Source organism: Drosophila tropicalis, unplaced genomic scaffold, assembly GCF_018151085.1.
Source record: "Drosophila tropicalis isolate 14030-0801.00 unplaced genomic scaffold, ASM1815108v1 contig_593, whole genome shotgun sequence".
In the NCBI taxonomy this organism is placed as follows: Eukaryota; Metazoa; Arthropoda; class Insecta; order Diptera; family Drosophilidae; genus Drosophila; species Drosophila tropicalis.
The window spans coordinates 17,756,345-17,770,486 of NW_027173070.1; the positions used below are offsets into that span (position 1 = coordinate 17,756,345).

General features: G+C 36.3%; 1 protein-coding gene across 1 annotated transcript; it reads right to left on the reverse strand.

Annotated features, from left to right (window-relative positions):
• Window positions 1-2,366: 2,366 nt before the first annotated feature.
• CSN7 (COP9 signalosome subunit 7) lies at window positions 2,367-13,891 on the reverse strand. The gene is made up of 6 exons (XM_068290066.1): window positions 13,705-13,891; window positions 12,459-12,556; window positions 12,133-12,385; window positions 2,994-3,214; window positions 2,766-2,925; window positions 2,367-2,638 (listed from the first exon to the last, which is right to left on the reverse strand). The coding sequence occupies exons 1-6, from the start codon at window positions 13,790-13,792 to the stop codon at window positions 2,616-2,618; spliced, it is 843 nt and encodes a 280-aa protein (XP_068146167.1). The 5' UTR covers window positions 13,793-13,891; the 3' UTR covers window positions 2,367-2,615.
• Between the last annotated feature and the right edge of the window lie 251 nt (window positions 13,892-14,142).

Below are 14,142 nucleotides of genomic sequence, written 5' to 3' on the forward strand. Positions count from 1 at the left end.
CTATTTCTGTGTGTGTGTGTGTGTGTGTGTGTGGACTGAGGATAAACAAATATTGTTAAAACGCATGCACGTAGATGAAGTCAATGCCAATAGGGTTTGACTATGAGTTTACAGAAATTGCATTAGTTTCAGAGTGTTGCTATAAGCTACTTCTAATAGTTGGTTAATTCTGTTCGGTTTTAGCAGCAAATTTCAAAACTAAATATAGTTACACAACTGAGGGGGAAAGCGAGCAAGTTTTAAGGTTTATCAGAAATACGAATATCACACTTAAATTTGGTTCTCGAAATATTTTATCATTTAATATTATTGCCATTTTATAAACGAAGGCTTATAAGTTCTATTGAAGCTCTAGAATACAATAGCCCCGTCGAAAAAGAACTCGATGAAGAAGAGTATTGAGCTCAACAATTAAAATTTGTATTAAATATTTTATTGGAATCATTGTGGCGCTTCATCAGGATAATAATAATCGCAATTGGCCACCTCAGATAATGGCTGTGGCTTGGATTCATCGTTCATACCTTCAAAATTTGTAGCCACGGCCTTAGCAATGAGGACACAGAATATCACCAAGCAGAATATTATCTGTATTAGAGAATATCTATATTAATCTTTGTGTTGAAGATTGTTATTCTCTCAAACTTGGACATGTTTTCTGGATTTGATCAGAAGATTGACTTAACTAACTTAATTCTAGCTCCGGCAATTTGATTCCAATAGATTAGATTCACAGGTTAAAGACTAAATAAAGAACAAGAACGGCGTAAAAATTTAAAAAAAATACAAAGAATTACGAATTTACACCGCGTTAAATTTGGCGGAATTTTGACAAAAAACATTGTCTTCTTATATTTCATATGAAGTGAGGTGCCTAGAAAAATTAGGTAAAACAAAGGTCATTTTCTTTCAAATGTATGTATATTAAACTAACAAAAAATGAATTTTAAAGACAACCCCGTAAACAATAACAAAATTAAAGTCTCTGTTTTCGACAAGGCTATGTGATCTTGTTTAGTGGTGCTGATCAAGAACTTTATGTGCTCCAAGTTGCTTCCTTCTATGCGTTGCTCACTTTTGTCCAAAGTTAATATACTCTTTGTGAAAGAGTATAAAGCTCATGTCATAAATATATTCCTTTTAAGTTTCCATTCGCATAATTTAAGCATCATAAAATCCAATTTCTCAATAACATTGAAGGTTGTTTATCGAAAGCCATAAAACTATGGCTATCAGGTTCTAAGTTAAAGCAAACCCAGTTTTAGTAAGTTAACTTAAATATTCGTTTGTTTAGTGTTGGCACGTGATAACGACTTGGTTACGTTTCACTTACTAAAAATCTAAATATCTTAATTTGATTCATTGGTAATGTACGGAATGTTTAGGCAAATACAAACTTGAAAGGCTGTAACATACACTTAGTGAAGACGTAGAAATCATAATCATGCTCTTGCTAATTGCTATTCTATTCCACCCTTTGTTACCTTTTTAGCCAAATTTCCATCGGCAATAAAGACAAAAATCTTGATGTCCAGCCAAGATAATGCACGATAATAACTATATATGTAAATATACATACATAGATATCTGAGCCACTTAATCATTCTTACCAAAGGAAGACCACATACCATATTTTCCATCGTCGAAGCTATCCCTCGGGGAAGCAGTGGCCTCCCCTAGCTACGCTTGTGTATAGATAAACTACAATAAAGTCGGTTGACTGTCGTGATTTAAATTTCGCAGCATCATCAACTGCATAGTCTAGCTGGTTTTTCTCTATTCACTAGAAAACAGAATAGAAGTAAAACCCTGTAAGGGGGCAATGCAACAAACAATGGCAGAGTCGAGTCCTTACCCAGGGCTTGTTTGTTTATGCTTGGCTTTTGTCATAAAGCACATTTATATACGTACATATATATTTTATATATTTATATACTAAAAAGTGAGCAGCTGTTGCCAGTTACATTTCAGTTAGCACTTTGGCTTGGCATTGTGCCAAGTCGAGCAAACAATGCAAATGAACTGCAAATTAAATGTAGTACTTGTCATAGCAATCAAAATGCTTTAAGATGTCAGAATAATTATAATTAACCAGAATCGAATGCGGTTGTCATTTACGTTTAACTTGAGGCATGTCTATCAAGAGACATGAGAGATAAATAATAAATAATATTTTCCTTGTGCATGCCAGCATTTAGTTAATATTCCCACAAATAACACAGTAAATAAACATTTATCTAAAAACCACATTAAATGTGCAAAATGGACAGTAATTAAACAAAGCAAAATAGAAAACAGAAATATGTATATTGATCTAAACAATGCGATTCGCAGGTAACCAGCATTAATCAAACTCATGGTTGCTATTTATTTGTATTATGGATAGGATGCGTGTATTTGTAATTGGAAATTTGATGGATTTGATAACAGCATAAATATTTATTAATAATCATTATGCCTAATGATGATTTCATTTGCGTGTGTGTGTGCATTTTGTCGAGTGGTTTATGCTGTTAGTTGCCACGTGCCGCCGCATGTTGATGTTGATGTTGATTTTGATGTTGCTGCTGCTGGTAATGTTGGTTAACACCCACTACCACTCGACTCGCCTGCACTCACTTGCTGAACTTGAGACCAACTGTGCAAAGAAAAAATAATAATTAATTGGATAGAGAGGGAATATAATTAATTAAAATGTCATCAAAGTTTTATAAAAAGTTTCATCACGATGAGGCGGGATGGCAAGTCGCTTTGATAGTATTTACCTGGGCCACTGCGTGGAATTTTCATTTTGTTTGGTTTCTTGCGTATCTCCGACCCCAGGTTTCCACCACTGCCACTCGGTCCAGAGCCATGCGTGTCAATTTGCATGCTTTCATCACTATCCGAGGCCTGAGTCCTTAAAACCTTCTTTAGACTAATTAACTAATAATGAAAATGTTTTTACTTTAAATCTGTTTGGACACCTTTTTTGAATGTGTTTGGAAACTCACTTCAAATTCAATGCGTTCCTTGTTGCTCAATCTCTTGGCTTTCTCCATGTTGGCATATTTGATTTGCATGTCAATGCCATTGGAGACACCATCACAGGAATTGACCCAAGCCTGCAGCGTTTCCACTATTTTGCCCGTATAGCCTGGCGGAATATCGCGTCCCTGGGCGTAGTCCACCTCCAGGATTCGTGTGTTCTGAAACAGTTTGCCATGAATGATGTCTGCAATGAATAGGGAAAGAAATGAAAGAAGATTAACAAAAAAATCAAAATGAAAAATTAAATGAAAGCCCTTTTATTCTCGCTGGCTATTTATGCCTCATTAGTTCGAGTTCATATTGTGCCAAAACTTTGGCTAAAAAAGAACCAAATCGAAACAGAGGTAACTTGGTGTGAGATGCTTCTCCTTGAGGGCGAAAAAAACTTTTATGTGTGCATTTGGCCTTGAAATTTGTTTGGGTCTGGCACGTATTTTATTTATTCCTTTTATTTGGGGTTTTTTTTTTCTTGTCGTATATTAAAAGCAAAGTCCGACAAAAAACTGGGAGGCGTAAGCAATAAATAGAGGCACCGTCGAGTTCAATAAACCGTTTGCTCCCTATCCTGAAATTGGTAGCCAGCTTAAAGTGGTCTTTTGTTAAAGTTTTCCAAAGGAAAATGTGTAGGTAATCCGCAATCAGAAACCACCATCAAATTGGGTAAAAGACTTTTAAATGCCCACAAATAACTTGTGTCTACTTATTCGATGGATATATTAAATTTTTGGTTTTTCATAGATCTTGTAGAAGGAAGGATGCTTGTTCAATAAAAGTCCAATGGGCCGGATTTTGGTCCTGGTAATTTATGTGTATACCCAAACGGACAAGATTTCAATATTTAAGAGGAGACTGATAGTAACCTTATTAACAATATAATTAAATAGGAAATGCAAGCAATCAAAGAGGTAAATTCACCATCTGTTCAGACTCTCTTTTCGCACTAAAAGCAATAGAGAACACCAATAAACAGAGCTACAATACCACATGCATTTGGAACATATTAAACAAACACGAAAATAACAGAATAACACTGCTTTGGGTCGCCGGTCACTGCGGAATAACAGGGAACGAGACAAAAACGCTAAATTATTCTCTCTCATTACGGAAAATACTCGTAACCCCACGAATATCCTAAACTTCCTGAAAAAAACACAAAGACCTACAAGGAACTAAAATTCACCAATACATAGCAACACTACAAGAACGTTTCCCAAGACAAAACGCCAACAACTAACACCTCCTCGAACTGATATAGTGAAATTTATCAGAATCAGACTGCGACACACAAATATAACCCACAGCCATATCGTTATCAAATCCCCTCCTCCAATATGTACACACTGCAATGCACGATTCAAGAAGTTATAGTAATTAGACCCCTTTACGAGTAATAATGTTGGCCACGACAAAATGTTTCTTAAACTTTTGTACTGCAACTCGCATGAATTAAATGTTTTACCTCAATAGTTATATAAGGAATGTACCGGAAAAAAACCTGCACCCTGCAAATGATTGAGATAGAAAAAAAACCGGATAAGGGCAGGTCAAAAAGTAACCAAGGCAAACACCTAAAAAAGGCTGGAGCATATAACATTTGCATAAAAAAAGGAATTTGGGTTTTTCTACGTTTTTTGTTAATATTTAAAAGAAGTTAATATAAGTTAATAGTTCGTGATATACAGCGGCGAGCACATGCGGATACATGCTTCGATAATAGACTTTGAGTGGCTCTAAAACCCAGGAAAATTCCTTAATCGAATCCAAATTTTTAACAAAAATCCACTAATATTATATAAAACGAAACTTTTTTTTTAATATCCCCTCTTTAGCTCAAATAATCCAGAAAAAACTTAAAAATGAGCATGTATCCACTTTGGCTCGTATAACAAAACTTATAGATCAAGGCATTTTTTAAGTAAGTACAAATAAAATAAAGTTTTGTGAAATTATTGTTCTAGGTAATTGAGGTAGTATCTATTATATAAACTATTATTTAAAGCTAATCAAGGCCAATACTAAATATATTATTATCATTTGTAATAATTCAAATGTAGAAAGTGAGTAACTAATATAAGTAGTTTAATTATAGTTTCAACTGCTGTGAAAAGTTGAAAATCCCTTGTTTTTACCAAAATGTGCCAGGCAGATGCCCCATGTACACACACACATTCAGAGCTTGTTGGGCAAACAAAGTCTGTTTTTCAAATTGGGAAAATGGCAGCTTCGACGGCAGCTAAATCTAGTCGACGTCCCATCAATTAAAGTGATTAGAAGTTGCCTCCAAAATGGAAGCATATATCATATGGGTAATTAATAATAATGCAATCCGCCACAAAATGCTCTTCTCGCCCGAAAAATATTAAACAAACAACTTTATGATTGCTTAAACACTAGCTCACAGCAACAACAACAACAGCCAACGGCAGAAAAGTACATATAATCAGGAATAAATGTTTAAACTTTTGTTTTTGATATTTTATGGCTTACGGGCGGCTAGGGCTTAAGTGATTAGCTCTATATATATATGTGTGTGTGTGTGTGTGTCCCGTCCTATCTCTGTCCTACACCCACCACCCACTTGTCTATCTATGTGTTTGTGTGTCAGGCCAATCAGTTGGCAATTGTGTTGCCGGCTCAATTACCAAAATCCTATCCGACAACACAGAGTGAAACGGGAAGAGGCCGACAGAAAGAGAAGAGCTGAAGAGTTACTGGTTGTTGTTGGTCATGTGGAGGCGTAAGCGGAGGCGTGGCTGGCTCTGTAAGCCGGCCAAATGTAATTTGACATAGAGCAGCAGTTCGAGTAATTAATTTGAAATTGTTTGCGTGAACTTGTGTCGTTTTATTTTAAGCTCGCTTAAAATTTATAACACTCGGATTAAATAGAAAATTCTCGATTGGACAGTTTCCATTGCCATTTCCATTTGCCCTAGCCGGTAGTTAAAAGCACTTCAACATTGCTAATCCGCAGCAGCTGTAAAACTATGTATATATATAACAAAATTCTAGTTGACAAAAGTTCCTAAGCGCCTTTCAAGTACTGACTTCTTGCCACAAACCAACGACCTTGAGTTCTGTATAGAACGACCAAGTTTTGTCATAAATATTCACTTTAAATATATATGTATGTATGTATGTATGTATGTATTTGTGTATATGTATATATTTTCCACATGACTGAGAATATCTTCGATTTATCTCTATCGTATTCTTGCCTCTCATTTTAATTAGCTTGAGAGCCATAAAATCTTGTTTTATTATTGCATTTGACGCCTACTAAGAGGCAGTTAGAAGGTCGTAGAGTAGAGGGCGTCAGGACGGCAGGCAACAAATAATTGAAAATCTACAACCAAATCAATCAACAAAACCCCCAAAACGAGGAGCCCCCCAAAAATGGCAGGCTGTTGCAGAGCATCAGGAGCAGCAAGTGTTGTGGAGAAGGGGGAGAGGCGAGGACATGAATTGTGGGGGCATCTACAACCACAAGTGTTGTAAAATTTTGCGGCATTTTAGCGTTGACATGTGTCTTGGTTCCGTTTCTGTGCGTGTCACAGTCTGTGCTCGTTTCTCCAGTCATTGCCACCATTCATATCGGCTGAGGTTTTATACCCTATAAGGTATCAGAGTATAATTTTATAATCATAGATTGAGGAATTATTGAAATAAACTGTGGACTCAATGTGAAACAGTTTAAATGCAAGTTATCAACAATTAACTGGGAACGATGTGTTAATCTCCTCTATTCTTAGAATCTCGAAGAAATTTTTAGACCTAATCTATCTCATTCTTCTAGGTCTGACCACTCTTACAGAAGGGCATAGAAAATTCGTAATATTGCAAATTGTTATGACACATATTTTCCTGTTTTTTTTTTGCTTGGGTACTCACGGGGCGTGGAAATTCAACGCCAGGAACAATCAATCATGCTTACTGTTGCCCACAATATTGTGTAAAAATTTGTTGACGGACAACATCGTGGAATGAATTGTTGTTGGACGAATGGTTTGAGGAATGTTGAATGTCTTTCATTTTCTTTTTTCATTATATTTCTTTTTGCGGTTTTTCCTTTTTTCATTTTTTTTTTTTTTTTTTTTGGGAGGTTTTCGTTTTTATTTGTATCAACAAAATGAAACTGTGTTAAAGCTGGCTTTGGGCCAAAAAATTTGAAAGATACAGCCAATAAACGTTAAGGGCCAATAAAGTACTTTTCGGGGCTTTGGTCGATCCTTTGAATCGACATTTTGCATGATACAGGGAATTGCTAAGGGGAGTAGATCAAAGAGGGTCAGAAAAAAGTGTGACTATCAATGAATTCTAATCTCTGGCATCTTCATCGGTATTTCTCTCCAAAGTGGCCATCTTTTTAACATCATTTGATAGTCAACGAGTTTAAAGAACTTTAAAATTAAGACACTTTTCCCATTTGTCAGAAAATTCACTACACAACACAGATGAAATGCTCAAATGGATGAAAAGTTTTTAGTTAAAAATTAAGAAAACTTTCAAGTTTTGTGAACTTGTTGTTTGTTTCTTGTTTTAACACTTGAATCAAAAAGTAGATGAACATTTTAAACAAATCTCTTTACCTACATCAATCACGTTCAGTCTGAGAGTTCTTTTTCGGTTGTTTCCATTTACATGGTGGAGAAAAAAGAAAACAAAAATGCAAATCCGAATGCAAATTTTCTGTATGATGTCTGTGTAATTTGCATTTATCTTTGTTTAACACTAACGACGTAGTTTAACTAAATGACCAGTCAGGGGAATCTTCTCTCTGAGTGTGTGTGTGTGTGTGTTATCCTTGCCAGAAACTCTATAAACGGCAAAAGAGAGCACCTGTCGCTGACAGCTTTTGAACAACTTTGGTAGACAACTCATCGGCACCTCCATCAAAAAACAGCAACAAACAAGAGAAGAAATAAAAAAATAAAGAAAACTTATTAATTGAAATTTTACAAACAAAAAAAAAACAGTCGACTAAGCCAAAAAAAGAGGAGAAAAAAGGAAGACACCAACAGAAGGCGACCGCGAGACAATGACAAGAGAAAGAGGAGAAGAAGTTGCTGATGACTGGATCGACTGGATGGTCGATTATTTGGTTTCAGTTTTGCGTACACATCGAGTGGCGTACCACAAACTCGCGAACTTGTGCCATCAATATAAAGTCAGGGTGCGCAACTACTATGGAAAACTTTTCACCTAAAACTGACAAAGTGCTGGGCAACAACCACGACGACAAATGCACCACATGCGTATGCACACACAACCAACACACCCGCAAAGAGGAAGCCCAAACAAAGAGCCCAAAAGAGGCATGAGGCGCATAAGGTTCTTTTAGCCAAAAAACTTTCATTGTGGGTTACAGCGACAATATGCCGCAGGCATCCAAAAACTATGCGGCCGGGGAGTGCAGTAATCAAAAACATCTGCGTCGCAGCAATCAAAGGAATCCTCGAAAGTCATGACACTGGCACTGGCAGAGGCATCTTCTGCAGAGTGCAGGTTAACTATATGAAATGCTTGACAAAGAGCTTTGTTTTCTGCCTGGCTTCAACTTGAAGTACAAAATAAAAACCCAAAAAACAAAGATGATACACTTTTTCTTTTCCATACGTTGGATACAAAACAACAAGAACCAAAAAAGAAAACACAACACCGATTATATGGACGTTTATAATCCGATTTTAAAGCCTTTGTCTTTTAGGGTTAACGAACAAAAGCCACCACAATTCACACACACACACACACGCACAACCGAGTGCAACCCATTTCTTATTTTTTCGCTTTAGTTTCTGAATTGCAAATCGCAACAAGGAAAAAACGAAAGCAAAAGGAATGCATGCCGAAAGGGGCAAGAAAACAAAGTCAAAAGCTCAAGAGCCGTCTTGAATTATGCGCGATTTCCCTTTGACAAGAGAGAATAAGCGGCTATACAACGACAAAAAAAAAAGGAAAGGAAAATTAAAGCCAACGCCTCGCAACATATAAAGATGAAGAAAAATACGCCCCAAAAATGTAGCCATCCATCTACTACATAACCCACACAGGAGCGGATCAGTGTAGTTATAATAATTTCAATAATCAAATGATAATAGGATTTATTCCACAAATGAAGAAAATTCATTGGGAGTTTGAAACATCAATATAATATAATTTAGTTCATAATAAAGAAAAGTTCTCAATAAAACTCATCTGTCCACATAAAATCAACCGATGTGATAGAATAGAATGTATTATAAATAATCAAGCCTGTTCTCGTTACCGATTCCTGCTTTTGGGTATTTCTCAATCAGTCTGTACTATGTTAAGAACTATCTGAAGTATTAGTGAATAATTTCGGTTCCACCCAATAATTTACAAGAATTATTCTTTGAAGGTATCCAAAAATGGAATTGACATACTCTAGTTTTCGAAAGAATTGAATCGACGATTGGTTTCTACAAACACAAATAATCTGCACTACTGAGAGAAAGAAAAAGCATTACTTTAATTGCCATGTGCCATGTGCCAATATGCTGTAAGGTTAACCGACTACAACACAACAAAACCAATTTTAATTCAATTAGTTTTAGTTGCAATGCTTTTTGGTGATTACATATTTTATAAAACTTTTACTACATGTGGATACTGATTTTGGTTTATCGGGTTAAAGTGAAAAATCAATTACAAAGTTGCAGGTAAGACTATTCAATTTCATTAATTTACCAACCCACGCACACGTACTCCATCTTCATCAATTTGATGGTCAAACAATTTGAAATCTTTTTTGCAGTAAATCTTCTAGATGTGTCTAAAGTGCTCCGTATCAATCACAGATCCAAATGAACACACACATTCGAAGAGAGAGAGAGAGAGCAAAGGAGAGAGATATAATATACTCGTATACTGAACTCTATAAACGAATTTCAATTATAAAATACATTTAATTACCATAACTCACACCATTGTACATTTTGGCCTCAAGACAAATGAATGCTCTAATGGGCTGAGCTTTTGAAAGAACAAACCCAAAATGCCAGACAGACCAAAGAGCAACATTAACATTTCACCTGCCGCTGTTTAGCTGTTAGCTTATGGCCCCCGCCAAAAACCCACTCCTACTCCCACTCTCACTTCTTCCACACCCACTTCCATTCCCATTTGTATTACTTGGCTACCATTAAATGGTGATTTCAGATTACAGGGACTCCGTGCTTGGGCCATGTTGTTGATGGCTCAATGATGCCTATCATAACATAAATCTTAGCTGGTGCTCTGGATTTGGAAAGCAATTAGAACAGGTAGCAGGAGGCACCTCGTGCTGCACACCATCATTTCATTTCCCTCTCCTTTGGCTTAGTGTGTCACTTTATTTGCTTGGGATAATGGACAGTGAAAGATTCCATTAAAAATTTGCATGGTATTTGCTTTGTATCTTTTGCTCTCTCTTTCTCTCTCTGTCTCCTTCTATCTATCCATCTATCTGCGTTGTGACCATCGCTCTCTGTCTTTTTCTCTCTATCTATCTGGTCTTTTATTGGTTTTTCGTTGTTGGCTCTAAAAGAAGCATTGCATAGTTTTAGGCGATTTTTCGCTTTGTTGAAACTGACTTTGGGGCAACATTTCATTTAAGCCAAGTAGCAATTTCTGAGGCTTACCAATATTATGATGGTATTTTTACACAAAATACATACACGCACACACACACACACACACACACACACACACACACTATAAACCCAACAAATAAAATTCCTGGGGAAGCTCAAATACCGACAGTGAGCTAAATTTCTTTTGCTCCTTACCCCCCTTCTAACCAACACTGCTCTAGGTTACACGAATCATTTCGTGCTCAAAGGTATATATTTTGCATTGTGTATTTAGGTGTGCTTATGTCTGCGTGTGTGTGTGTGTGTGTGGACATGGGGATTCTATTTCTGTTTTCAAGAGGAGTCCAACAACAACATTTTGGTTACATTCAAGTTACAAGCGGTAGGTGAACACAATTTGGATGGACGAACAAAATAATTGAAACTGCATGGAACAAAGGCAAATCATATAAAAACTTATATTTTTCCATAGAATCCCTTTTTCTCTTTTTATGAATTTCTCTTGAATTTGACCTTGAAATTTAATTCGAATTTGTTAGTTAACTTTTTTTTGTTTTGGTCTTCGTTGATTTCTTTTGCTTCTTTCTCATTTTAATCTGAGGCAATAAATCAGCTTTTCAATCTAAAAGCGGCTTGTCAATAATATCAGGCGATCTCAAGTCTTTCAATTGGTTCCAACTGCCACTTATCCCAAGTTCATGACAGTATGGACATCTTTGAGGCACTGGCAAATCAGCTAGCAGCTTTTTTTCTCAGAAAAATAATGCAGAAAAAATAAAAGAAAAGAGAAAAGAAGCAAATCATTGAGGCAAGTGTTTCCCAAGCTGTCGACCATGCTTAAATGCCATAAAAATTGTATTTCTTTTTGCATACTTTAAGGCGCAACTAGTGGGTGGTGACGGTGGTCGGCGGGCGATGGTATTAGAGGTAGTCGGCCAAGCCACTTTGACAACGAAGACCCACATCACTTAATGAACACGCGCCGAAATCATGGACCATTGTTTTTCCAAGGAAGCGTCAGCTGTCCCGGCTAATCAAGTGCAATTCCTCAGGATGGGGAAGCGGCGAGGCGTGTATAGGTGTAAGTGGGAACATGGGCTAAAACTTGATTTGAAACCACCAACTGTTGCCTATTGCTTTGCACATACTAGACGAATACTTTGTCGACTCCTTCAAAATGCTAATTGAGGCAACTAAAAATTAGCATTTGACTTAATTATGCAAAATATGATGAAAAAGTAAATCACGACAAGGGCCTAACAGATTTTCACACTGAGTTGCTTTATCATAGGCAATATACAGAAAACATTAGAAAACAATCCAAATACATGTTACCCACATCTTTTAGCAGTCTAAATTTAATTCTTCGCTCTCATGGCTCTTAACCTATTGACTTTCTTTATGAACTTTCCTTTAAGTACGAAAAACAAACTTGGCCGGCATAAACCAGGTAAACGGTTGGCCTAACCGGGGTTAATGTTTGTTTGAAGTTTCTCAATTACCCCAAACTTACCCGCATAAATGGCCTCAATGATAATATCCTCCAGATGACGCACATTATCGATTTCCAGCTCGTTCAACAGAATTGCATAGGGAATACTCTTCGTTTTAATGGCCAACGAAACGATAGTCAAATGCTGCAGTTTCTTTTGCATGGCCGCTGTGAGTTCAATATATTCATCCGGCTTCGCTCGATACTCTTTGTACGTGCCATAGGCAAACAGATTCAAAGTGTTGTGATATTTGGCATCGGGCCCATCTTTAAGCTGCACACACAAACAAACAAAAAATACAAAAAGTTAAACGAACGTTTCTAGTAAATTATGGCTCGCAACTTACTGCGACTATATTGGGCTCGACAAGTAGCTCACCAAACACGAACACATTAGGAGCTTCCAAAACTTGGCGGATAACCTCAAGTAAAGCTGCGCCACTTGCTGGAAAAAAACAACAATTTACACATGATTAGTGGGTGAATAGATAAATAGGCCCCATCAATAAGAATTCCATTAAATAAATATCAAGAGTTAAGGTTAGATTTCGTAAGTTCGAACATTTCATGTAGTATTTTCTTGGCGTCAACAAGTTTTAGTTACAATTCTTTTAATTTCGTTTTTCTATAAGCACACAGTATAATTATAATGATAAAATCAAGTAGCACATTGATGTCTGTTGTCAAATATTTAAAGGGTTATCTAAAATTCAATTTCGAACTTGTTCAGTCTTCTATTCAACCTCCAAACAAATAAATCATATTACAAAATTTCTTTTTGTTAGAAATAGATATTTTCAGAGCATCATGTCCGATACGAGTGAACTTTTGGATAAGGAGAAGGAGTTGCAAGAATTTTTAATGGTCGAAAAGCAAAAGGCCCAGATAAATGCACAGATTCATGAATTCAATGAGATTTGTTGGGAGAAATGCATCGGCAGACCGGGCAGTAAGCTGGATCACAGCACAGAGACATGCCTTAGCAATTGTGTGGATCGTTTTATCGACACTTCACTGTTGATAGCCCGTCGTTTTGCTCAAATGCTGGAAAAATCAGCTGGAAACATGTAGAAGAACAAGGAGGAGGAGGTCGAGTGTGCAAACAAACTAAAATGAATTGAAAATGAGTAGACGACATTTTAAAATTATCCTGTATGCATCTTTGTTGGCCTGGCATAATTTAAATTATAATTTCATATTTTGGAAGAAATTTAATTTTTTTAAATATTTATTTGTAGATAAGCCTTTTATTAGACTAAGCCGGAGTTGAATTGCCGCCTAATACTTAAATTCTAGTCGGCCAGACCAACAAAATAAGGTCAAGTCCGACTATGCCAGATCAAAATAATTTAAGCAATGGGCCCATTTCTGACGAAATTTCAATACCCTTGCTTATTTGTGTTGTAGCCGAACATAAAAAATTCTAGGGAAATTATTAGGACTGTCATTTCACATTTAATTTATACACTTAATTTATTACACTATTATGTTTTTTTCACTTTGTTACAGGACACAATTAAAAATTAATGTACACGACAGCTTCGTAGGGTATAAAAACGCAAAAAGTCGGCAAGCAAATCTCTAAATACTTACAATTTTGTACTGATTTGCAAAACTGTTGAAGGAATGTTTCCTTATTGTTGCTGGGCTCCTCGTTGTCTAATATAATATCTTGGGCCATTTTAAAATGTACTTAATCAGCTTAGTTTTTAATTATTATTATCACGATTCTTATTTTGTTGCGACTTGTTGTTGTTCCAGGAAAGAGCTGCCAGATGCTATCAACGGCATGAAATACCTATAGCGTTGCCAGATGGGCAACTATCGATAAACTTTTCTACACAGCTGTTGGCCAGTGGCGCCCTCTGCGAATTAGCGCGCAGTTTGAATTTGCTTTTGGCAAGCAACGGGTAACTAAAATATATAAATTTTAATTATCTTTGATTGAATGTGTGATGAATGCATAAAGTTCGAGTTTAACCTAGCAAGTTGCTTTCAAAATTCGTTAAGACATTTTTATTTTAACTATGT